The following is a 24,779-nucleotide window of genomic DNA, read 5'->3' as shown; positions in this document are numbered from 1 at the left end:
ATCACATGATGGTGACATCATCACAGGTCCTCAAATATAAAACATGCAGAGCCTGACAACAGCCATGTGCTTACAGGATCTGTGATGATGTCACCATCATGTGATCATTCACCCGGGCTCTGTGTCCATGAGTGAGTTACATGCTTTGTTCTTGGTCACATGATGGTGGTGTCATCACAGGTTATTCATCCCTGTGCAGATTACGGGCAGACTGCATCCCCTACAAACCCCTGCGGCCTCAGTTGCTTTGGAATACTAATGACCACCTGTCTGTAAGTGAGCAACTGTCTGACTTACATGTGAAGATGCCATCATCATGGGATCAGTCACCGTGGCTCTGAGCTCTACCCCTGATCACATGATGGTGACGTCATCACATGTCCTGTAGAGCTGGACAGTAGCCTTGTGTTTACAGCACCAGTGATTATGTCACTGTTATGTGATCAGTTACCTGTGTGGGAGAAGTCCAGGGTCATATGACCAGGGGGTGATCAGTGTGTAGGACTCTGCTGTGCTGGTTGTGATCCCTGTTATATCGCATGAAAAATATATGTAACAGAGCTGTATGTGATCTGCATGTAGCAGAGCTGTGTGTGTGTGACATGAATGTAGCAGAGCTGTGTGTGTTTGTGATGTGCATATAGCAGAGCTATGTGTGTGTGACATGCATGTAGTCGAGCTGTGTGAGTGTGACATGCATACAGAGGAGTCGTGTGTGTGCCATGCATGTAGCAGAGCTGTGTGTGACATCCATGTAGCAAAGCTGTGTGTGTGATGTGCATGTAGCAGAGCAGTGTGTGTGTGACATGCATGTAGCAGAGCTGTGTGTGATGTGTATGTAGCAGAGCTGTGTGTGTGACATGCATGAAGCAGAGCTGTGTGTGTGACATGCATGTAGCAGAGATGTGTGTGTTTGTGATGTGCATATAGCAGAGCTATGTGTGTGTGACGTGCATGTAGCCAAGCTGTGTGAGTGTGATGTGCATACAGAGGAGTTGTGTGTGTGTGCCATGCATGTAGCAGAGCTGTGTGTGAAATTCATGTAGCAAAGGTGTGTGTGTGATGTGCACGTTCAGAGCAGTGTGTCTATGACATGCATGTAGCAGAGCTGTGTGTGTCGTGTATGTAGCAGAGCTGTGTGTGTGACATGCATGAAGAAGAGCTGTGTGTGTGACATGCATTGAGCAGAGCTATGTGTGTGACATGCATGTAGTAGAGCTGTGTGTTTTTGGGATGTACATATAGCAGAGCTATGTGTGTGTGACGTGCATGTAGTCAAGCTGTGTGAGTGTGATATGTATGCAGAAGAGTTGTATGTGTGTGACATGCATGTAGCATAGTTGTGTGTGACATCCATGTAGCAAAGCTGTGTATGACGTGCATGTAGCAGAGCTGTGTGTCTATGACATGCATGTAGCAGATCTGTGTCGGACGTGTATGTAGCAGAGCTGTGTGTGTGGGACATGCATGTAGCAGAGCTGTGTGTGTGGGACATGCATGTAGCAGAGCTGTGTGTGTGTGACATGCATGTAGTAGAGGTGTGTGTGTATCACGTGCATGTAGTAGAGCTGTGTGTCTCTGATATGCATGTAGCAGAGCTGTGTGTGTGATGTGCATGTAGCAGAGCTGTGTGTCTATGACATGCATGTAGCAGAGCTGTGTGTGACGTGCATGTATCAGAGTTGTGTGTGTGTGACCTGCATGTAGCAGAGCTGTGTGTATGAGACATGCACGTACCAGAGCTGTGTGGCGCATTGTGCCACCAGAAACACTGATGCTATAATTTCCAGCATTATTTTATTCTGATACTGTATCTTTAAGAAGAGGTGAGAAGGGAGGAGCTAACTGAATAGGGAAAAGAGCAGGAAGTAAGAGCAAGCAAATGGAGATAAAGACTGGTGTGCAGAGTATACAGAGAATGGTGTGATTAAGGAAAAACATCCAGTGAAAAGGGATTCTGTGGATAAAAACAACTCATCACCAAAAGGGGTCAGAGGAGGATGTCAAGAATCATACTTCTAACCAAGAGGTGGTGCACAGTTCAGCAACTTGCAGCTTAATACAATGCTGGGGCTCCTAGTAACGTATCCAAATACACAATTCATCATTCTTTAGTACAGACAGACGATAATAGCAAATGACCAGTTCCAGCTCCATTGTATGTAAGAGCAACATGAAGACGAGACTCCAGGGGACAAAAGAACACAAAAGTTGGATCACTGAGCAGCAGAAAAACATCTCCTTATTGGATTGCCTCGTGCTGATGGGAGGTCAGAATTTGCCTTAGGCAGCATGAATCGATGACCCGTTCCTGTCAGGCTGGTGGAGGTGCAAGTAGTTGTGTGGAAATGTTGTCTTGGCTCATCCTCTATCCTTTGATACCGGTGGATAGACACCATGATGAACTGTTGCAGCTCTGAAAGCGAAAGGAGGTCCAAAGCACTACTACATGGGGGTCTCTAATAAAGTGGCCATTCAATGTGTTAATATACTTTATGTTACTGTAAATAACCTATTTCCTAGAATCTGGTGGATCCTCCAGACATCCAAGTCCACAGCTGATTGATACATAAACCATCATATACTGACAAACATAACAAATAGCATAAAAGCGCAGCCAGGGTTTTGCCCTGCTGATGTCTGACCACCACAATCGATAATAAACGTGAAAGCAGAGCGGCTGCGCTAGATCGAGATCAAATGATGAATTTTGATCAATTTGGCCCTGAGGAAATGAAGCATATCTTCCTTTTCTATCTACGGCGCACGCTAACCTTCACAGTGTGGAGTTGGAGTCTCCGCTGCCGTCCGCTGGTGCTGGAGGTCAGACACATGGATCAATGATAATTGTGGAGCATGATCTATAAAGCACAGGAATCCCACTGAAGGCCATGTAGAGCAGCCGGTGTACACGGGTCACGCTGGGTGTCATCGCTGCTGCTGACCACAGACATGACCAGCAAACTTACGGTTCCTCTGACTTTAGTCTTTAGTTACTTACTTCAATTAAATAATTTCAGGAAGATCTGCAATTAAATACCAACCGGACCTGCTTATAAACTACCGCATAGTGATCTCCATCATGGCCTTTCCTACAGGGGCCTGAGGGTCAGAAGCAACAGTCCATGCTAAGAAATGCTTATTTTACTTGATATTTTCAGTTCAGATGCTTAGTTCACCTTCAAAATCCATTTTTTCTACTGCAACTATGTATGTATATACAAACTTCAACAGCAGAATAGTGAGTGCAGCTCTGAAGTATAATACAGGATGTAACTAAGGATAAGTAATGTATGTACACAGTGACTCCACCAGCAGAATAGTGAGTGCAGCTCTGGAGTATAACACAGGATGTAATTCAGGATCAGTACAGGATAAGTAATGTAAGTACGCAGTGACTCCATCGGCAGAATAGTGAGTGCAGCTCTGGAGTATAATACAGGATGTAACTCAGGATCAGTACAGGATAAGTAATGTATGTACACAGTGACTCCACCAGCAGAATAGTGAGTGCAGCTCTGGAGTATAATACAGGATGTAACTGAGGATCAGTACAGGATAAGTAATGTATGTACACAGTGACCCCACCAGCAGAATAGTGAGTGCAGCTCTGGAGTATAATACAGGATGTAACTCAGGATCAGTACAGGATAAGTAATGTATGTACACAGTGACTCTACCAGCAGAATAGTGAGTGTAGCTCTGGAGTATAATACAGGATGTAACTCAGGATCAGTACAGGATAAGTAATGTATGTACATAGTGACTCTACCAGCAGAATAGTGAGTGTAGCTCTGGGGTATAATATAGGATGTAACTCAGGATCAGTACAGGATAAGTAATGTATGTACACAGTGACTCTACCAGCAGAATAGTGAGTGCAGCTCTGGAGTATATTACAGGATGTCACTCAGGATCAGTACAGGATAAGTAATGTATGTACACAGTGACTCCACCAGCAGAATAGTGAGTGCAGCTCTGGAGAATAATACAGGATGTAACTCAGGACCAGTACAGGATAAGTAATGTATGTACACAGTGACTCCACCAGCAGAATAGTGAGTGCAGCTCTGGAGTAAAATACAGGATGGAACTCAGGATCAGTACAGGATAAGTAATGTATGTACACAGTGACTCTACCAGCAGAATAGTGAGTGCAGCTCTGGAGTATATTACAGGATGTCACTCAGGATCAGTACAGGATAAGTAATGTATGTACACAGTGACTCCACCAGCAGAATAGTGAGTGCAGCTCTGGAGAATAATACAGGATGTAACTCAGGACCAGTATAGGATAAATAACGTATGTACATAGTAACTGTACCGGTAGAAAAATGAGTGCTGTGGAGTATGTAATACAGGATGTAAGTCAGTTTCAGTAGAGATTCTTTAAAGGAAATTTGTCAAATCGATCATCCCGTTCATCCTGCAGGCATCATGTTATAGAGCAGGAGGAGCCGAGCAGATTGATATATAGTTTTATGGGTAAATATTCAGTATAACTTGTGCTTAATAATTTATATCTCTGCACATTCTGAGCTAAACAGTCCAATGGGCGGAGCTATCAGTGACAATCACCGATAGGACCACAAAGGCAGGATTGTGGTGATCCTCCCTAGGTCTCCGGACATGAACATGGCCATCATCAGTACCCAAACTAAACCTGGATTTGTCACTGAAGAAAACCCGAAGCCGTGAAGTTTCATCGTTCACGACACTGCATACGGGTAGGTGACAAAGACAATACACGTAATGGGCGTTGTGAGACCAAATGTACTTTAGCCAAGTGCCTGAAATTGTCCCGACAGACACAGGGGTGTAACAATGGCGACACTTATCTCTGGATGGCGGACAATGAAACACTTGTGCTTTTCGAACAATCAGACAATCCTCCCTACTGGTGGTCTTTAGAACATGTCCTAAGCCTGTGTGTGCCCTAACGCATCCCAACAGTCTGGACAGTACAGCTTAGGTGGCGGGCAATTTGTTTATACGCATTCCAATAATGCGCCCCTCTCAAACGCTGGTAACGGGGTGAAATCTCTTCTTTGCGTTGTAGAGGCGTCTAGTGGTCAACAAGCTCTACACAAGTGGAAGAAGAAGAGGTCACCACACACAAGGAGCCTCCGAGAGCCTCTTATAGGCCAAGGGGGGAACCACTTTTATGGCCTCAGGTGACAAGACTGTTCATCTAATCACAACGCTACCTGAGATATAACTGCATGCCAAATTTTGCAGCAAAATGAAAACTCTTTCTGGGTGCTTGATGGTCTTACTTTACAAAGAGTGTATATGGGATTGGCATTTAAGTAATTGCTGTAGATACTCTTCACCAAGCATATAGACCTATACATATAATTGTCCCCATATCTAGTATATTTGGATGTCCTCCTTGTAAACTCTTCTAGACGTCCTCAGCTCCGTTGCTCGTATAATCCATCAGACTGTTCTGCCTCTGCAGCATTTTCTTAGGTTCTCAGCTACAGATTGAGGAGAGCACCCGGGAGGATGTGACTTACTTACTGAAGAGGTATTTGCTTGGAATTACCGCAACACAGCTGTGCTTGTGTCAGTCCCAGCAGATCTATACAGAGACGTTCCCCAGCATTGTTGTACATCAGGGTAATTAAGAATTTAAATCACTTTACGTTCCTGGCGCTTTTTATTATTGAAAATTTGCAGGAATGAGATGTTTTTGTAGTCCTACACTGTAATAACGTCTGATTCAATTACAACGCAGACTAAATCACCAAAAGCCAAACCGGATACTTTACAAGTCATTACACCGGGGATGGTTACTTAAGCTCCTGGCCGTCTATAAACAGACAGGTGGATCTCTCAATGTAGTCTGGCTGTATTACGCCTGCAATCCTAGGGTGATCAAAGTGCAGAAGAGCCACGGGAGGTCTGAACATTACGAGAAAGAAGTTTCCTAAGGGGAGTCCAATCAAAGTGGCCTTCTGGTAGGTCATGTATAATGTCGGTGACCACTATTGTTGAGTGAATTGAATCAGTGGAGCCCTATTTCTAGTCAAACTTTGCTAAACATTCAGTTTGTCACAAACCTAAACTAAGCTTTTAGCCAAGTTCTACCCAAAGCAGGGTTCTACTGGTTCAGTTCGGTCAGCACTACTCCTAAGTAATGGTGTATAACACTGTCTAAGAGCCATGAAAGTCCTAAATAACACTCTCAGAGTGGTTATATAGGGCTTTAATGGCTGTTAGACAGTATTACACACCAGTTTTAGGGGTTTTGGTGGTCTGTTATGGTTCAAACTAATTCAGACCATCCTGAATCTTTTGCAAAAGTTCGGTGAACCAGGCAAACCAAACTTTTTAAGGGTTCACTCATCACTAGTGATGACCACAAAAGAACCAAAATCTAATCCCATTGGCTCTGCCTGGAGATTTCTTGAGACCTCATTCAACATGGTAAGCTTTTATAATGGATGGTTCAAGATCAGACACTTTATCAATTTCACCTGCTCACATACCAAGATCATTTGGATTGGAGGTCCCTTTCAAAGAGGACCTCTCATGCCTGTACATCAGAATGGCCATCTCCCTAGCTTCCCAGCTGTTGCCTCGCTGGCTCTATCAATGTCTTTCGTTTGTTTCTTCTCATGGTAGGACTCTTATTAGATTTGGCTCCCAGCAATGGGAATGTATTAACTAAGCCATCCCTAGTGCCTACTGTCAATGGTGATGCTAGACTTAATAGTGATGGTGACTGCCCAGTTGACCCATTTACAGTGCCAGCAGCCAAATCTAATAAGAGACACTTGAAAGAACAGGGGTGAGTATAAACAAAATAAAGACATCATTGGAACCAACAGGGCCATGGTGGCAGAGCTGTGCAGCTGCCTCTGCTGACATGAGGACATTACAGGCCCTCTTTAAGAAGTAGTGTAACTATCATGATGACAAGACTAAGCTGGTTCAGAACTGTCCTTGGTCTAGCATGCCACTCCTTTACAGACATCATCCTTTAGCTCCCCATCATTGTCCTGGGAAGATATTGGGTTGATTTCACCATTCTTGGTCCACTAAGATAGCAGTGGCCTTATGAAGGCTACACAAGTATGAATGGTGAAATACATATCCATGTTTCAGACTCCATTTTCATATATGAGGGACATATGTCATGTCAACACAATATTTGCCCATCAGCAAGCATATTTTTTAATGTACTGATTTTCGAAATAATGTGACCAAAAAGCAACACCAAGAACATTGATGACACCACCTTGGGTTGCAGTTGGCTGATACTGAACATGGACACTCGTTGGATACATTTTTGATACTCCATGACCATGCCTTTGATATAGCAGAAAGGGTGAGCCTTTTAGTACAGTGCAGTCCACATTTGCTAGATTTCTAGCATACGCCATCTATTATGATTGGTATTCACAGTCTGTCAACAGTAAAAATGGAAGAGTATGCAGAACGAGTCTTACCGGCCACCAGTACTTTAGCTGTCCGACTAATAATTGCACCAACCCCATCCAACGATGCTTCACACTGATAGGAGCCTTCATCGGGCCGGTGATGCCGTGAATGTACCACAGTTTGTATTATCAAGGATCCATTGGGCTGTTGTTGTCTTCTGTCATCTATTGCTAGATTTAGGTAAACTCCGTCCTTTTTCCATTTGATGATCGGTGACCCTCGATCTGAGCCAGCAGAGCAATTTAAGACCACAGAACTCCCCCTCATGGTGACTACATCTAAGGGCTCAGAGATGAACCACAGCGACGTGAAACTCTTTACTTGTGAGCCTGAAAGAAACAAGAAGAATCAATCAGATCTTGTTTAACCCCTTCAAGACCAAGACCTGTTTGTGCCTCAATGACCAGGCCGAATTTTGGAAATCTTGCATGGGTCAATTTAGCAGAGAACTCTGTAAAGGTTTTACACATCCAAGGAATCTTGACAGCTTTTTCGTAACTTTATACTTTATTTAGGAGGTAAAAATTGACCGATACGTTTTGCGTCTACTTATTAAAATCACCAAAATTGAGGAAAATATTTAAAATTTGTTATTTTTTTCAACTGCAGTATATCAAGTATGTAGTTATATATTATACTAATTATTTAGCAGATATATATTTCCACTTTGCTAGCACATTTGAAAAATGTTGCCCCTTTCTGAGGAATTTAGGAGACTTATTAATTTTGCATAATTTTTTTTTAAATTTTGACGTGTATTGTTTTTAATTTTAATATATTTTTAATTTACAATTTTTAATCTATAACTAAGGTATTAATGATTAATTGATGTAGTAACTCATTTGTATAATTAATGTAAAAGTAAGCTCACACATAGCAGAAATGGTGTGCATCAAATCCGCATCAAATTCCACATTACAGCATTGGAATGCTTTTTTTTACGCAAATCAGTATGAAATGCTGTATGGTAATCCACAAATAGTGGACATCAGATGATGTCACACTCATGTGGCCAGTCATGTGACCAGCCTGTGAGAGGAGTCAATCAGGAGTACGCTTCTTGACAGAATGTTTCTGGACCCAGATAGCAGCCTCTTGGTTTCCGGGACATCTCACTGGTGGCTACCGAGACGCTGCGGGAAGAGAAGTAACCTGAGAGAAGCCCCAGCTGCAGTGTTCTCTGTCGGTATGTCTGCCCTGCCTCCCCTCCGGCAGCCACACCCCTTGGACGCACCAATCACGCAGCTGCCAGTGTAATGCCGGTAGCACTGCTCCGCTTTCTACAGAATGCACAAGTGTGCATTTTGAATATGGCGGGGCATCTGGGCCCCGCAGAGCAAGGGCCGGGTCGCAATGGCGACCCCTGCTTCCCCTCACAGTACGCCTATGGCTATAGTCATCTGGCTTGGAACACGCTTAGTTGGTCCAGAACTGTAATGTCCTGTAAACAGTCTCAAATTTCTGTGTGTGAACATTTATATTTCAATCAAGAAGGGTGTCCTCTCTGCATTTGTATATTATATATGTGCCCCATCCAAACCAGTTCCATTTTAGCCTGATGAAGGGTCGATAGTAGACCCGAAAGCTCACTATAACATTATGTATTTTTGTTAGCCATTAAAAGGTATCATATCTACAAGGTTACATGGTTTCTCTCACTGAGAAGAATCACACTTTGGTGCAGTAGCAAACACTGGTTGCCTTTTGGTAAGGGTGCATTCACACGAACGTATATCGGCTCGGTTTTCACGCCGAGCCGATATACGTTGTCCTCGGGTGCAGGGGGGGGGAGGATAGAAGAGCCAGGGCCAGGAACTGAGGCTCCCGCCCCCTCTCTGCCTCCTCTCTGCCCCTCTGCACTATTTGCAATGGGGAGAGGCGGGATGGGGGCGGGGCTAATTCTCAGACTTTAGCCCCGCCCCTGTCCCACCTCCTCTCATTGTGAATAGTGCAGAGGGGCGGAGAGGAGGCAGAGAGGGGGCGGGAGCTCAGTTCCTGGCCCTGGCTCTTCCATCCTCCCCCCCTGCACCCGAGGACAACGTATATCGGCTCGGCGTGAAAACCGAGCCGATATACGTTCGTGTGAATGCACCCTAATGCTTAGCTTTGTCTACTACTCACCAAAAAAGTCAGTTTAAAGCAGTGGTCTCCATTCTGTAGTCTCCAGCTGTTACAAAACTACAACTGAGGCTGTCAAGACTTGTTAGGAGCTGTAGTTTTGTCCAGTTGGAGCACCACAGGTTGAGACCACCAGCCTACAGTCTTTCTTTGCTTCACATACGGTATGTATAAGTACACATTCGCTAATAAGCCCACCAAATGCCAACCACTGTTCATATAATTAAATTTGTAGGTTCTTCTTAAAATGCTGCAGCCATAAGAAGTACATAAACATGTATTATTGCCTCTCCGAGGTCCTTTAAGCACCGCATACATGACAGCGGCACATTTTATGTCCTACCATAGTGCTGTTTGTTTCATGTACAGAGGACACCTTCTTCCTAGGAGGCTATTTAGCAATCTAATAAACTAATTTGTACTTTAAACTAACAGTTTCATCTTTTTTTTTTGTTCTCTGCACTCCCAGACAGGAGAACACTTTTAACATCTGCATATATTAGCATAATGGCACAATAATTAAGTAGTGTTTTTTTTTGTTTTTTTTAAAAGGACAAAGAAAGCTCTTCAATCAATCTTAATCATTCACAGCAGGAAAGTAAGAAAAAACCTCACTGCCTGTACTTATTGGGGGATCTTAATAGATACAAACATGTCCACCACTCCTCAGCTTATGTGATGTAAACCTATTATCAAGGCACAGAAAGCCTCAAATTACAAACAGACAAATAAGTAAATATTAATTATCTTGTAAGGATACATTTACAATGACTCTGCTGGAAGAGAAGGCACATTGCAGTAATTACACTTAGGGAGTATAGTAGTCATATTCTTGTACATAGAAGACAGTATTATAGTAGTCATATTCTTGTACATAGGGGGCAGTATTATAGTAGTTATATTCTTGTATATAGGGGGCAGTATTATAGTAGTTATATTCTTGTACATGGGGGGCAGTATTATAGTAGTTATATTCTTGTACATAGCAGGCAGTATTATAGTAGTCATATTCTTGTACATAGAAGACAGTATTATAGTAGTTATATTCTTGTACATAGGGGGCAGTATTATAGTAGTTATATTCTTGTACATAGGGGGCAGTATTATAGTAGTTATATTCTTGTACATAGGGGGCAGTACTAGAGTAGTTATATTCTTGTACATAGGGGACAGTATTATAGTAGTTATATTCTTGTACATAGGGGCAGTATTATAGTAGTTATATTCTTGTACATAGGAGCAGTATTATAGTAGTTATATTCTTGTACATAGGGGACAGGCAGTATTATAGTAGTTATATTCTTGTACATACGAGGCAGTATTATAGTAGTTATATTCTTGTACATAGGGGGCAGTATTATAGCAGTTATATTCTTGTACATAGAGGGCAGTATTATAGTAGTTATATTCTTGTATATAGGGGGCAGTATTATAGTAGTTATATTCTTGTACATAGGGGGCAGTATTATAGTAGTTATATTCTTGTACATAGAGGGCAGTATTATAGTAGTTATATTCTTGTATATAGGGGGCAGTATTATGGTAGTTATATTCTTGTACATAGGGGGCAGTATTATAGTAGTTATATTCTTGTACATAGGGGGTAGTATTATAGTAGTTATATTCTTGTACATGGGGGGCAGTATTATAGTAGTTATATACCTGTATATAGGAGCAGTATTATAGTAGTTATATACTTGTACATAGGAGGCAGTATTATAGTAATTATATTCTTGTACATAGGGACAGTATTATAGTAGTTATATTCTTGTAAATAGGGGACAGTATTATAGTAGTTATATTCTTGTACATAGGGGGCAGTATTATAATAGTTATATTCTTGTATATAGGATACTGTATTATAGTAGTTATATTCTTGTACATAGGAACAGTATTATAGTAGTTATATTCTTGTACATAGAAGACAGTATTATAGTAGTTATATTCTTGTACATAGGGGGGCAGTATTATAGTAGTTATATTCTTGTACATACGGGGCATTATTATAGTAGTTATATTCTTGTACATATGGGCAGTATTATTGTAGTTATATTCTTGTTCATAGGAGGCAGTATTATAGTAGTTATATTCTTGCACATAGAAGGCAGTATTATAGTTATTATATTCTTGTATAAAGGAGCAGCATTATAACAGTTATATTCTTGTACATAGGTGGTAGTATTATAGTAGTTATATTCTTGTACATAGGGCAGAATATTATAGTAGTTATATTCTTATACATGGGGGGTAGTATTATAGCAGTTATATTCTTGTACATAAGGGGCAGTATTATAGTAGTTATATTCTTGTACAGAGGGGGGCAGTATTATAGTAGTTATATTCTTGTACATAGGAGGGCAGTATTATAGTGGTTATATTCTTGTACATAGGAGGGCAGTATTATAGCAGTTATATTCTTGTACATAGGAGCAGCATCATAACAGTTATATTCTTGTACATAGGAGCAGCATCATAACAGTTATATTCTTGTACATAGGTGGTAGTATTAGAGTAGTTATATTCTTGTACATAGGGGGTAGTATTATAGTAGTTATATTCTTGTACATACGGGGCAGTATTATAGTAGTTATATTCTTGTACATAGGAGGCAGTAGTATAGTGGGTATATTCTTGTATATAGGGGACAGTATTATAGTAGTTATATTCTTGTACATACGGGGCAGTATTATAGTAGTTATATTCTTGTGCATAGGGGACAGTATTATAGTAGTTATATTCTTGTACATAGGGGACAGTATTATAGTAGTTATATTCTTGTACATAGCAGGCAGTATTATAGTAGTTATATTCTTGTACATAGGAGGTAGTATTATAGTAGTTATATTCTTGTACATAGGGGGCAGTATTATAGTAGTTATATTCTTGTACATAGGGGCAGTATTATAGTAGTTACATTCTTGTACATAGGAGGCAGTATTATAGTAGTTATATTCTTGTACATAGGGGGCAGTATTATAGTAGTTATATTCTTGTACATAGGGGACAGTATTATAATAGTTATATTCTTGTACATAGGGGACAGTATTATAGTAGTTATATTCTTGTACATAGGGGGCAGTATTATAATAGTTATATTCTTGTACATAGGGGACAGTATTATAATAGTTATATTCTTGTACATAGGGGTTAGTATCATTGTAGGTATATTCCTGCAAATGGGGTGCAGTATTATAGTATTTATGTTCTTGTGTATATATAGCAGGGGACATAGGTGATAAAGTACAATCGTGTGCTATTGTTTTTATTTTTTGTGTTTGGTCTTCCTGACTTTATATGGGGCATTACATTGTGGATTATGTACACTCTGTAGAGCTCGGAACGTCTTTTTCCTGATATCTGCAATGAAGCATATAGTATTTCACAACGTTACGTAAAGTGCGCTTTTACTTTATCCTGAAGAACTCCTTAAATTTTAATCTCTATTAAAATATTTATAACTGTAAAAAAAACATATAGCGTCACAATAACACGGACTACACGTTACTAAGAATATCAGTTTATTCCCAAAATAGTTTCTTGGAAAATCTCAGTTTCAAATATATATTGTTTTGAATTTTCTTTGTAAGATTCTGAGACAAGAATCAACAGTAGCCCTGAGACTGACTCACTGAGAATACAAGATCGTCTAAGCCTCCGGCTATCCCTAAAGCTGAAATCGAATATGAATAGGGGGAATGTTTTCAACAGATTTTTATCAATGGTAACATTTGCAAAAAAAAAAATATATTTTTTTTAGTATTTTAAATTTACCAAATTACAAATTTAAATTAAAAAATCTTGACAAAATTTTCACTTTTTTTTTCCAACATGCTTGCTGTTGTCAGTTTAACCATAGATTTCAATTATTAGCTGGAAATGCTAGCAGGATAACAAGCACTGGCCATGTATCCTCTTACAGCATATGGTTATCACACGGACTGTCCCTTGCCTGGGACCAGCCTCTGTGTGGCAGAAGGAAGAACCACACTGTTAAGCCTCTTTCACATGGGCGATGCTTTTTTTGGCCATCCTCATTGCGGGCAAAAAAAGCATGAGCGAGGGGTAAGCCGTGACCAAGTAACAGCCACAATTTGTGTTTTCTCGTGCATTCAGACGGCTGGGTATGGCATATAGACACTGCAGCCCGGAATTCCTATTTCCGGCATAAATGCTCAGCATGGCTTCTTTTATTTAAATAGAGCCAGCTGACATGGTTTAGTAGCGCTAGCCACTGCTAAACTCCTTCCTTTTGCCGGCAGCTTCCATAGAAGCTTATGGGAGCTGCCAGCTGATCGCGGACGAAAGATAGGCAAGACTTTGGCCAAAGTCCTATTATCACGGCCACAATGTTTTTACACAGCTAAGAATCGGCCATCTGAATGAATGCATTGGTAGCCAATGCTTCAGATGGTTGGGCTTTTTAACCATGGCTAAATTAGCCCTGTAAAAACACTTGTGTGATAGAAGCTTAGAGTTACTCCTGCTGTGCCGGACACAGTATATTAATTATTAAATGGCTGCTAATTAATTTAAATAGGGGGCTGTAACGACAATGACTGGACACAGGATGACAGAACTGGACTTCACCTACAGTCTCCTTTGCTGTTACTAATGGTATATTCCAATGCTAAAATACCCCTTGGGCCAAATTGTATGAATATGAATCTCATATCAACACTACTAGGTAACAAAGATGCAAGAATAGGAACTCACTAAGAGATGATACAAACAGGATTGTCATGGTATGCAGATGATGGAACAAATGAATGATAGTAATGACTGTCAGCCAATGGAGCAGACTGGTGATGGTGGTGATATATTGGCTCTGAAGGATGATTGATAATGGTAGCCAGATAATTGAGCAGACAGAAAATGGTAATGGTTATAAGATAATGGAGCTGATAGGTGATAGTGAACAAGTAATTACAAACGGAGAATAACTGACATTAACTATAACTTTTACATCTTCCCTTAATCTATCCCTGATGCTGACCCTAATACTAGGCACCACTGTCCATCGCTATCCCTAAAGATATCCGTAATAGAAACCCTATCTGAAACACTGACCCAGACAAACAATGAGAGGCCACTAAGACCCAGAGACAAGAAAATGAAACTAAGCAGAGTTCAACTATGTAGCAAGCCAAATGCAAACTACAAGGCTCAAAAGCAATGATCAGGCTAGGAATAACCACAGAAAGAAAACAATATTGACCAGGAACAAGGACAAACTAGGAATAAGATACCCAAAGCAAACAAGGTTAAAAATACACATAGCTTACACTATAACCAGCAATGTATTGCAGAAGCCATGAAAGGGGTAGCCAATCAGAAACTCCTCCCCAAACGATCCAGGGCTGCAGCAATGTGTTCAGCTGACCAACTCTAATGGACCAGCTGTGGGACAGTTGCATAGCTACTGCCCCAACAACATACTTGAAGACAAGCTTTGACAAAACAGCAAGAAAATCCCTGCTAATTGTAACCACAGCACGTTTCGTCTTTACTTACATCTAAATTAAAAGTGAGATTTCTGCTGGTTGGGACTGAGGTTTTTCCTTGTGATTCTGCCCTGTAATATTTGCCTCTAGGAGGCAATTCAAGCAGTATGGAGTAAAGTCTTTTCTTCCCTAATCAGTAACTGCTGGTTATGAAGACGTTAATTGACTGTACACAACAATTGCAAGGTTAATTATAACAACCATCATTATCTCATTAATTGGCATATGGCGATAATTCTGCTGCCTTTCAGCCACCATATGTTTCGCCACTTGTGGCGCTTAAGCATCATGTATGTAGTGTATGAAACTGCAAGTACATAAAGGCGGTATGTGAAGTGCTACAAAAACAATGAGGTCATAATTAACTGGCTTGATATACCATGTAGCATGAAGTTTCTTAAAAGCAACATCTGTCCTTTACGTAGAAGCTAAACATTGGCAACTACTATGGGAACCAATTTGTGAAGTCGTGACTGGTCCTGTTATTAGAGACCCCGATCCTCTCATGATTGGCACTTCCCTGTATGGACATCATCCCCATGCCGCCGGAGTGCAGCATAAAATCACATGACAAGTTTTCCGTGGATCAGTTTCAGTGTGAATCCACATTAGATTGGAAAATCCATTGATCGGAGTGACTTCCAATGAGGCTGGGTCATCGGTGCTAGAGTAGCCGGGCCGGGATTTACTTCCAGCCTTGTGAGGTTCTCTCGTATAGCTGAGTGGAGAGTATACAGAGAATAGTGTGATCAAGAAAAAGCATCTAGCGAAAGGGGATCTTGTAAATGTAAAAACTTGTCGCCAAAAGGGGTCGGAGGAGGATGTCAAGAATCATTCTGGTAAACAAGTGCTGCACAGTCAAGCATATTGCAGCTGAATACAACATTGATGCTCCAACTAATGTGTTCAAACGCACAACTCGCCCTTCCTTAGCACAGATGGACTATAACAGCAGATGACCAGTTTCAGGGCCACTGCGAGGAGAAACAAAAGGCAAGACTCTAGGGGGCCAAAAAGCACAAAAATTGTATCACTGAGCAGCGGACAAACATCGCCTGGTTCAAAGGATACAGATTTCTGTTGCACCGTGCTGATGGGAGGTCAGAATTTGCTGCAAGCAGCATGAATCGATGACCCCTTCCTGTCAGCTGCTCAGAACATGTCATGACTTTCATCTGTGGAAACTACATGATACTTCCTGTCCTCAAGGGCCGATATTCCTGCAGAACGATTTCATTACCTTGTGGGCTCTACGCCACAATGCATTGCTGCAGTTGCCAAGACCAAAGGAGGTCCAACACGTTACTAGATGTCTCCAATGAAATGGCCATTCCATGTATTGTGCTTCTTGATATGAGTCCATAGCATGTACTGTACACTGGATTTCTTGCAGTAAGGATTTAATGGGTCTTCTCATAAATAATAAAAATTAGCAAAGCAGATAAACGAGTGATGCCAGATATATTAACAGCGCAGGCCTCCACATGGCTATGGATCATGCAGTATTTAGACCCACAGCTCCCCAGCATGCAATCATTTATTGAAAACTGAGCATAAAACTGAAATCACAACTTGTCCATAAATTTCAATGCTGGAAACTAACAAGTAACAAACTTGTATGTGATTTAATAAGCGATGCGTCAAATTAAAAACTGCTGGCCTCACAGTATTTTAATCTGTGGCCGGTTTTTAGGCTTCACCATCATTTCTGCAGGCGATGTAATGGTCAGAGCTGTCGGAATAATATATCTCTGCACTATGGAAGAGAAAAGACTTGTTGTAGGCAGCCGGCTGGAGCTGTTAAATATGTCCTTCGAGGCATAACAAAGAGGAAAGATTAGCAGCCGGTTACTACACTAGATCTGCGCCTTATTAACATTTTATTTATGTTTATAGAAACAATAAATCTCCCCCGAAACAAGAAGCTTGGAGTATTGGAAAAAATGAACGCCGAAGATCCCTTAAGTCATTAGTGGCTGTGTAAATTCACCAGGAGCAAAATGAGAGTTTAAACATCTATAGACTTTTACCAACTGGATGGAGAAGGGGTGGCAAGATAAATAGCAGGGTGATGCCAGCTCTCTGCTACTCAATGGCAAGCAACCTGCAGTTAGAAGCTTAGCTTGAATGACATAAGCTCAATGTCAAGTATGGAACATGGCCACCCACCTACCATATAATGCTGGGGTCTTCATAAGCTCAATGTCAAGTATGGAACATGGCCTCCCACCTACCATATAATGCTGGGGTCTTCATAAGCTCAATGTCAAGTATGGAACATGACCTCCCACCTACCGTATAATGCTGGGGTCTTCATAAGCTCAATGTCAAGTATGGAGCATGGCCTCCCACCTACCATATAATGCTGGGGTCTTCATAAGCTCAATGTCAAGTATGGAACATGGCCTCCCACCTACCATATAATGCTGGGGTCTTCATAAGCTCAATGTCAAGTATGGAACATGGCCTCCCACCTACCATATAATGCTGGGGTCTTCATAAGCTCAATGTCAAGTATGGAACATGGCCTCCCACCTACCGTATAATGCTGGGGTCTTCATAAGCTCAATGTCAAGTATGGAACATGGCCTCCCACCTACCGTATAATGCTGGGGTCTTCTTATGTGTTAGAAGTTCTAATACATAAGAAGACCCTAGCATTCTAACTTAGAGCTTAAAAAACTTTGAAACTTTGAAAGCCGGTGCAAGAGTGCCACTACTATGTGTGAACCCCCATTAGCTATAACCTTGCCCCTACAGTTCTGATAGCACTACCTATAGAAGAAACACAACATCCTTTCAGACCTCATTAAAGGTAAGTGCATATGGAATTCAAAAAAGTAATACTGAAAAATCCAACTCACCCTGAAAAACATCAAACTCTTGTACAGCTGTGGTATGTAAAATGAAAAAAAGTTATGGCTAAAAACAAAAGAATGTGTGCTGTTTTATTAAAGGGATTGTCTCATGAAGACCCCTGTTCATATACCCTATTAAGGAATATGGATGTAGCAGGGGCTACTGGGGCTCTTACTCATAGAGGGGATGTATATAGCTCTGGTTCTGGCAGACTTGAGCTGTCCATTTTCCTTTCAGTGGTTACTGCATGGGTAATACCTTGGCTTTGATGAACAACCCCTTTAAAGGTTTAAGGATTTCTATTAGAGATGAGCGAGCATAATTGCTAAGGCAAACTACTAGAGCAAGTAGTGCCTTATTCGAGTACCTGCCCGCTTGTCTCTAAAGATTCGGCTGCCGGTGCGGGTGAGAGGTGAGTTGCGGCGGTGAGCAGGGAGGAGCGAGGGGGAGAGAGGGAGAGAGAGATCTCCCCTCCGTTCTTCCCCGCTCTCCCCCGCCGCTCCCTGCCCCCTGCCGACACCCGAATCTTTAGAGACGAGCGGGCAGGTACTCGAATAAGGCACTACTCACTCGCTTTAAATGGGTTACTTAATGAAGACAAGCCTTGTCAATATGGCTGATTAGAATATATAACTTTTATATTTGAATTGCGGAATCTGTGTAGGGCACCTGCGCAGATGATCTGCTGGACAAGCCCCCCATTGGGAAACATGGGCATCTGCACCTGAATTAAAGCATGCAGATTCTATGAGCGGATCTTTCGCAGCTTGCTCCATTTCAGTGCGGTTCCCGCACGGACCGCTTCCGTTGAAGTCAATGGAAGCCGGCCCATCCGCTGCTGAAAAAGAAAGCAGGACTTTGAAAAAAAACCCAAAACTCTACTATGCATGTGCACCGGCCGGCACTTCCGTACACATCCTAAGTACAGAAAAAAAAAAGTTACGGACAGGTAAGAGTGGGAATCTACTTGGCAAGATCTACTTTTCTAGCAGATCCCTGTATTTTATGATCGGCCATTCATTTGACTACATTTCCCCTACATTGGGTGCATGAACCAACCATGGTGATAATAGCCAAACACTGGGGGCAGCATGATCCTAAACCTTCCCTAATCAACTGATCACTAGGTTGGCTGTTTTTTAGCGAAGGCGCTGACAACCTCTTTTAGTGTGATTACAGGAAAGTACTTCAAGCGTAGAAAACTTTCTTGCTACTGAATTTCAAGCAAAAATAAATCATGTTTTAAGGGTGACATTTGGAGAACACTTCAGTAGAGCACATTTAGCAACGTGGCAGCATAGAAATTGTAGATAAATTTGATACATAAGTCTGAGAACACAAAAACAAATATAACCATGTATCAAATCAGGGCTCACGTCGTAGTAAACAACAGCAAACAACCATAAATAAACCTTACCTGTCTGCCCCGATGCATGATAAAATACTAATACTGTGTCTGTCTGATACCACAAGGATAAAACACCGGAAACTTTTTGCTTTATTAGGATTTTCAATCGTTTGTAATTTTTCTTAAAAAAATAATAGAAATTCAATTTCCTAATTTTTTGAAATACATGAAAAAGAATGAATGTTTTTGAAAAACGCGTTTCTCATTAGATAGAAATACATTTGAGATCAATAACCGTGGATCTCAATGTCGGAGGTCAATGTAAGATAAATGAGCGCGCCGAGTTCCTCTTCTATCATTATATACGGAATGCCATCATATGTCATATTAATGACTCGGAGGACAAAGTGTCATCATGTTTCATAGCTGAAATATGTCACAGAAGCAGACTGAATACTTCCCTACATTTATTGGATTATTTTACGTTATTTAGTCACCATGTGTCAGGGGGGCTTAGACTTTTGCAACAATTGTTTAGTACTGGACTTCATAATGGTTCCCATTAAGCTAATGTGTCCAGAGAAAACTGCCCTACTGCTGGGACTGAGAGCTCATGCATATGACCCTATGTACCTATAGAGTTGTTACATATGCCTCCAATTTCATACAAAGGCATTGAAGTCTCTATTTAGATCACCTAGGGAAGAATACGTCCTCCACCATCAATGTGTCCGTCACTTGATGTCATGGTCACTAGTGTGATCTAACCAGAAACTGGGCCCAAAGCAAAGTCCTTGGAGAAATCCTAGCACTACTGCCATTGGGTGTTGGACTTGCCCAAATATTATGTACCTCCATTATTCCTATTGCCACTGGTACTGGGTGCACCGTGACCTCAATGGGTTGCAAGATGCACAGAAATCATGCATGAAAAGAACTAGAGATGAGCGAGCATGCTCGTTTAAGGCTGCTGCTCGAGAGAGCATCGGTCTTTTCAAGTAACTGCTTACTCGTCCGAGCACATGCAGGGGAGGGGGCGGCGGGAGGGAGCGGGGAGAAAGTGAGAGAGATCTCTCTCTCTCTCCCCCCAGCCCCCTCCTGCTCCCCCCAACCCACCCCCACATTTCCTCGGACGAGTAAGCAGTTACTCAAAAAGACCAATGCTCTCTCGAGCAGCAGCCTTAAACGAGCGTGCTCGCTCATCTCTAAAAAGAACCCATTGTTTTCAATGGTTTAGTTTATATAAGGGAATTTCTCTCTAACACCGAGAATCCGAGATAGAAAAATTGTAGCATGTCCTACTTTTGGGATATCGGTCATTACTTCCCATGGGAGGCAAAAAAATTACAGAATTCTTTCATAGCTTGCTATGTGCATTTGATTTTTACCATTATAAGGGCTGGGTCACACAGACGAGTTTGCGCTGCATATTACAGTTTTTGCGCATGTACTATGCGGTGAATCGAACCCATTGATTTTAATTCATTCACATGTGTATTTTTTCACACAGTGTATGATGGCGTGCAAAAATACGTGGCATGCCCTATCTTGGTGTGTATTAAGCACCACAATAGGCCTTTAATGTAAAAGGGCCGGTACAAATAAGTAGTACAAATGCAGGGAACCTTAGTACTGGGAGACGTCAATTTTTCACGCGCCTGGAAAATGTATGTGAAGCTGTCATGTATAGCGATGCGTTGTGTGTTTCTGGCAAAATGCTTCGCACTCACAATAAAAGGCACATTTACAAATGCGATATCCCTATGAGGTTGTCGGGCCGATATCACACTCGTCTGTGTAAATAGGTTCCAAGGGGCATCAGTTCTTCTCTCACAGCAATGTTTATTGCCACCGAGTCACTAACAAGTGACCATCTGTCACCAACGTATTTCTCCACATTTCAACCGGCAGTCGCCCTTTTGGCTGGCACATGCGAGAGTTGTATGGTCAAGGATTCCGGTGACATATTTGGCTATTCTATTACCGCAATCTTGACTCTGCTATGTGACCACATCCCAACCTCCTCTCTGCTTCCTTGCTCAGAAATCATGCAGCAGTTGCTAACAGTGCCGGCCTAAAGTTAAAAGGCAATCTGCATGATTTTTTTTAAACCAAGCTCAGCACATAAATACAGCACCAGAACCAACCTAATTCCATAAATACAGCGCCAGAATTATGCTCATAACATAAATACAGCACCAGAACCAACCTAATTCCATAAATACAGCGCCAGAACTATGCTCATAACATAAATACAGCACCAGAACCAACCTAATTCCATAAATACAGTGCCAGAATTAAGCTCATAACACAAATACAGCAACATAATTAAGCTCATAGCATAAATACAGCACCAGAATCAATCAATACAAGAGCCAAACCCATAACACGCATACAGAAGCAGAACTAAGTAGTTGTGTAGTGGTGGTGCCCATAGAATGACACTGGCACACCAGAACATCAGAGTGGAGGAGACAGAACCAGGAGGAGGATGATTCATGTAGCTCCACATGACACTGCTGCACTGAGGAAGAAGATCATCTGGCTGGGCAAGCCTACATCTGCCTGGTGCCTTCCTTACAGGCAGATGGCCAGCACCATGTGCGACTGCATGAATTACACATTGCTAAGGCCGGCCATCATGGCTAATTAGCTAATCTCACCAGGCTATACAATCCAGCTTTCCCAGGATCATCTTGCTGGATATTGTGCCTTCTTAGTCCAATCTGATGTGATTTGTGTGAATTGTTTTCTGGATACTTCTGGATTAACCCTTTCTTCAATTATTTGATATCTGACACTGAACTGTCTGATTTTGCTACTATCTGACATGTGTAGACTTGCAATTTCACTCCAGTATTCTGACTCAGCTCGTCCCTGCCCTGAATTTAGTTTTCCGATTTCACTATTCTGTATACTTGGTATCGACCTCTGGCTCTCCAGGATTTATGGTTTTCTCATCTATCAAGATGGTAGACAGTCACTCTGTAGACCAGGAGGCAACTTGCCTCCAAGTCCAACCCTACCTGAGGAGGTCAAAGGTGAAGACCAGGAGCTTCCAAAACTTCAGAGTGTAGAGTTGGTACAGTTAGTGCCAACAAGGAAACCCCTGACTTTTAGGACTTTAGGTTAAAACAAGTTTTCCTCCGTTGTGTTGAGGTGTAGCGTTTTCATGTCCAAGCACTAAAGCAGATGGGACGAGCAGGGTCAAGTGATCAGATGATGTGGTGATGACTGGAAGAAGAGTGTTAAGCTCCCTAAAGGGCCAGTGCATCACACAGCAAGCAGTAAGAGATGGAGATCTTCAAGTGGTCTTGCAACAGTAAGGGGAAGCCAGGAGGCATCTGAACCCTCTGGACAATCCAGTGAATGCCATCGCCAAGAGTTCTACTTTGAGGACAGTCTGCCTTCTCCAACTAGAACCATTTGTCCACCGCAAGAACATCATCTAGTCCACAGCTTGACGAGCACTGATGATTTGTGGTTTGTAATTAAATGTTATTCTTGAGCAACATGTGTATTGGTTCAATCCCTCTGTCTTCGAATGATGCAAACAGGAACATTGCTCCAGCCGCCAGCCCCACATCCAACTACAAGAGCAACCAGTGCCAAGTCTAACCACTATGGCCGCTTTGGATAGATGAGTTAAACCAATCTATGTCACCATCTAGCACCGGATTACAGTTTGTGGTTCTGCATTCTCCAAGCAGATGTTTCTTCTCCAAGTATTCTACAACTTTAAGCATTCTGCAATTATTCACCTTCTGCAATCATGAAGAATGGAATGCAATCCCCCAAATCTAGATTCTCCCTTAGGCTGGATGTCAAGCTGTTTGTTTCAATTTCAGTTTTATTTTACGTATTTGTGGATTTGATTCCTACTAATTTAATGCAAGAGACACAATGCAAAGGAGTGAATTATTAATATCGGGAACTAATAAACACCTTGAGCTCTTTCTCATATCCTTTCTCTGAACGGTTCACGCCTGTGCCTAAGCAGAACATATTTGTGTACTAATTGGATTGCATTATATGAATTTTAATGAATGAGAAGAGTGAGGGAAAAGCAAAATGGATGGCCCGTACTGAACCGAAGGGTTCGAAATGTGAACATTTTGTGAAATTTTCAACAGCTTTTTTGAATAAACACCATTTAGTCATTTCGCCGTTAACCACTAAAGAAACATTAGCTCCCAAATGGCCCATTCCCACCAATTATGAGACTTAATTAGAAAAAAAGGTGGTTAGAAGCACCCTCAGTTTTCAGATGCATAAAATAGGGAGTAAATTGAAAGCCAATTAGACTAGAAGAGCGGTTATGGAGGAGAATTCCACCGACAGTCAATTAATGGCTTCACTTCCATGGTGGTCTATAGGATTTGTTCTCAGCAGGAAATGTCATCTAGAAAATGTACCTTGATTGTTGATGAAATGACATTTATGTGCTTTCCTTTCAAAGCATCATTCAATGAACTAGGGGCATCAGGGTGAGGTTGGAGATGTCAATGCTGCCACATAAAAAGGCAAAAAATACAAAAAAAGTAACAGGGATTGGCATTGAGTGATATCTGGGAAATCCAGAAACGGGCAAAAGATATAAATGTCTCTTATGGATCAAATTTGGCTAAAAACAGCCATGGTCACTCTGTGGTTACATTGACTATTATTTTAAGATGGTCTTCACCCAGTGTAAGCGCATATCATTATTAGTGATGAGTGAACTTTTGAAAAGTCGGTTGGGCTGAAATTCAGTTTCCTAAACTTTGGTAAAAAGTTTGGCTCAGTACGAATTAGTTTGAACTGAACCCGAAATCCACCAATGCACCTAAAACTAGTGTATAATACAGTCCAAGGCCTTATTCACATGACTGCATATAGACAGCTATTGCAGTTGTGTCACAAAATTGCGACCATCTGAAGCATTGGTTTCCAATGTATTCATTCAGATGAGCGATTTTCAGATTCGTAAAAAAATCATGCTGGCAAAAATAGCAGATCAGTGATCGAAATGGGTGACTGATTTTAAACGCAGCCTCGAAGGAGAGGTCTTGCTCTACCCTTTGACAAGATACACTGGAAGCTCCCATAAACGCCAATGGGAGTAGAAAAAAAAGGCAGGGGGGGGGGAGTTTAGCTGCGTCCAATGCTGGAAAAAGAAGACAGCTAGTTCTATTTAACCATTAATAGTTATTCTGAGGATTTCTGCCGACCGTATTCTTTTTCCATCATGCGGCAGCCGCCCGTGTGAATGGATGAGAAAATGCTAATTAGGATTGTGACTTGATCGCGGCTATTCTTCATTCATGCGATTTTTAGCCACTATCAGCCGAGCATAAAAATGCTGATCGTGTGAAAGAGCCCTGTATAACGCTTGTATGTCAACCAGGAATGTATCCACGTACTTTTGAAATGTTTTAAGGCAAAATTAATGAAGAAAAGAGAAAGAAGGAAAAAGAATGAAAAAGAAGAAGTAGAAGGATGAAAAAGGATGAAGAATAAGGGAA

The 24,779-nt window shown here is 41.5% G+C and overlaps 1 protein-coding gene across 1 annotated transcript in view; it reads right to left on the bottom strand.

Annotated features, from left to right (window-relative positions):
- DCC (DCC netrin 1 receptor) overlaps positions 1-24,779 on the bottom strand; it is a 640,441-nt gene that overhangs the window by 529,567 nt on the left and 86,095 nt on the right. Inside the window, exon 4 of the mRNA XM_066604857.1 lies at positions 7,458-7,778. Within this exon, the coding sequence (XP_066460954.1) occupies positions 7,458-7,778 (321 nt within the window). The remainder of the gene's footprint in view (positions 1-7,457; positions 7,779-24,779) is intronic.

This window comes from Eleutherodactylus coqui, chromosome 5 (assembly GCF_035609145.1).
Source record: "Eleutherodactylus coqui strain aEleCoq1 chromosome 5, aEleCoq1.hap1, whole genome shotgun sequence".
Classification (NCBI taxonomy): Eukaryota; Metazoa; Chordata; class Amphibia; order Anura; family Eleutherodactylidae; genus Eleutherodactylus; species Eleutherodactylus coqui.
Note: the sequence above shows the minus strand (reverse complement) of the source record. Positions and strands in the feature narration are given on the sequence as shown.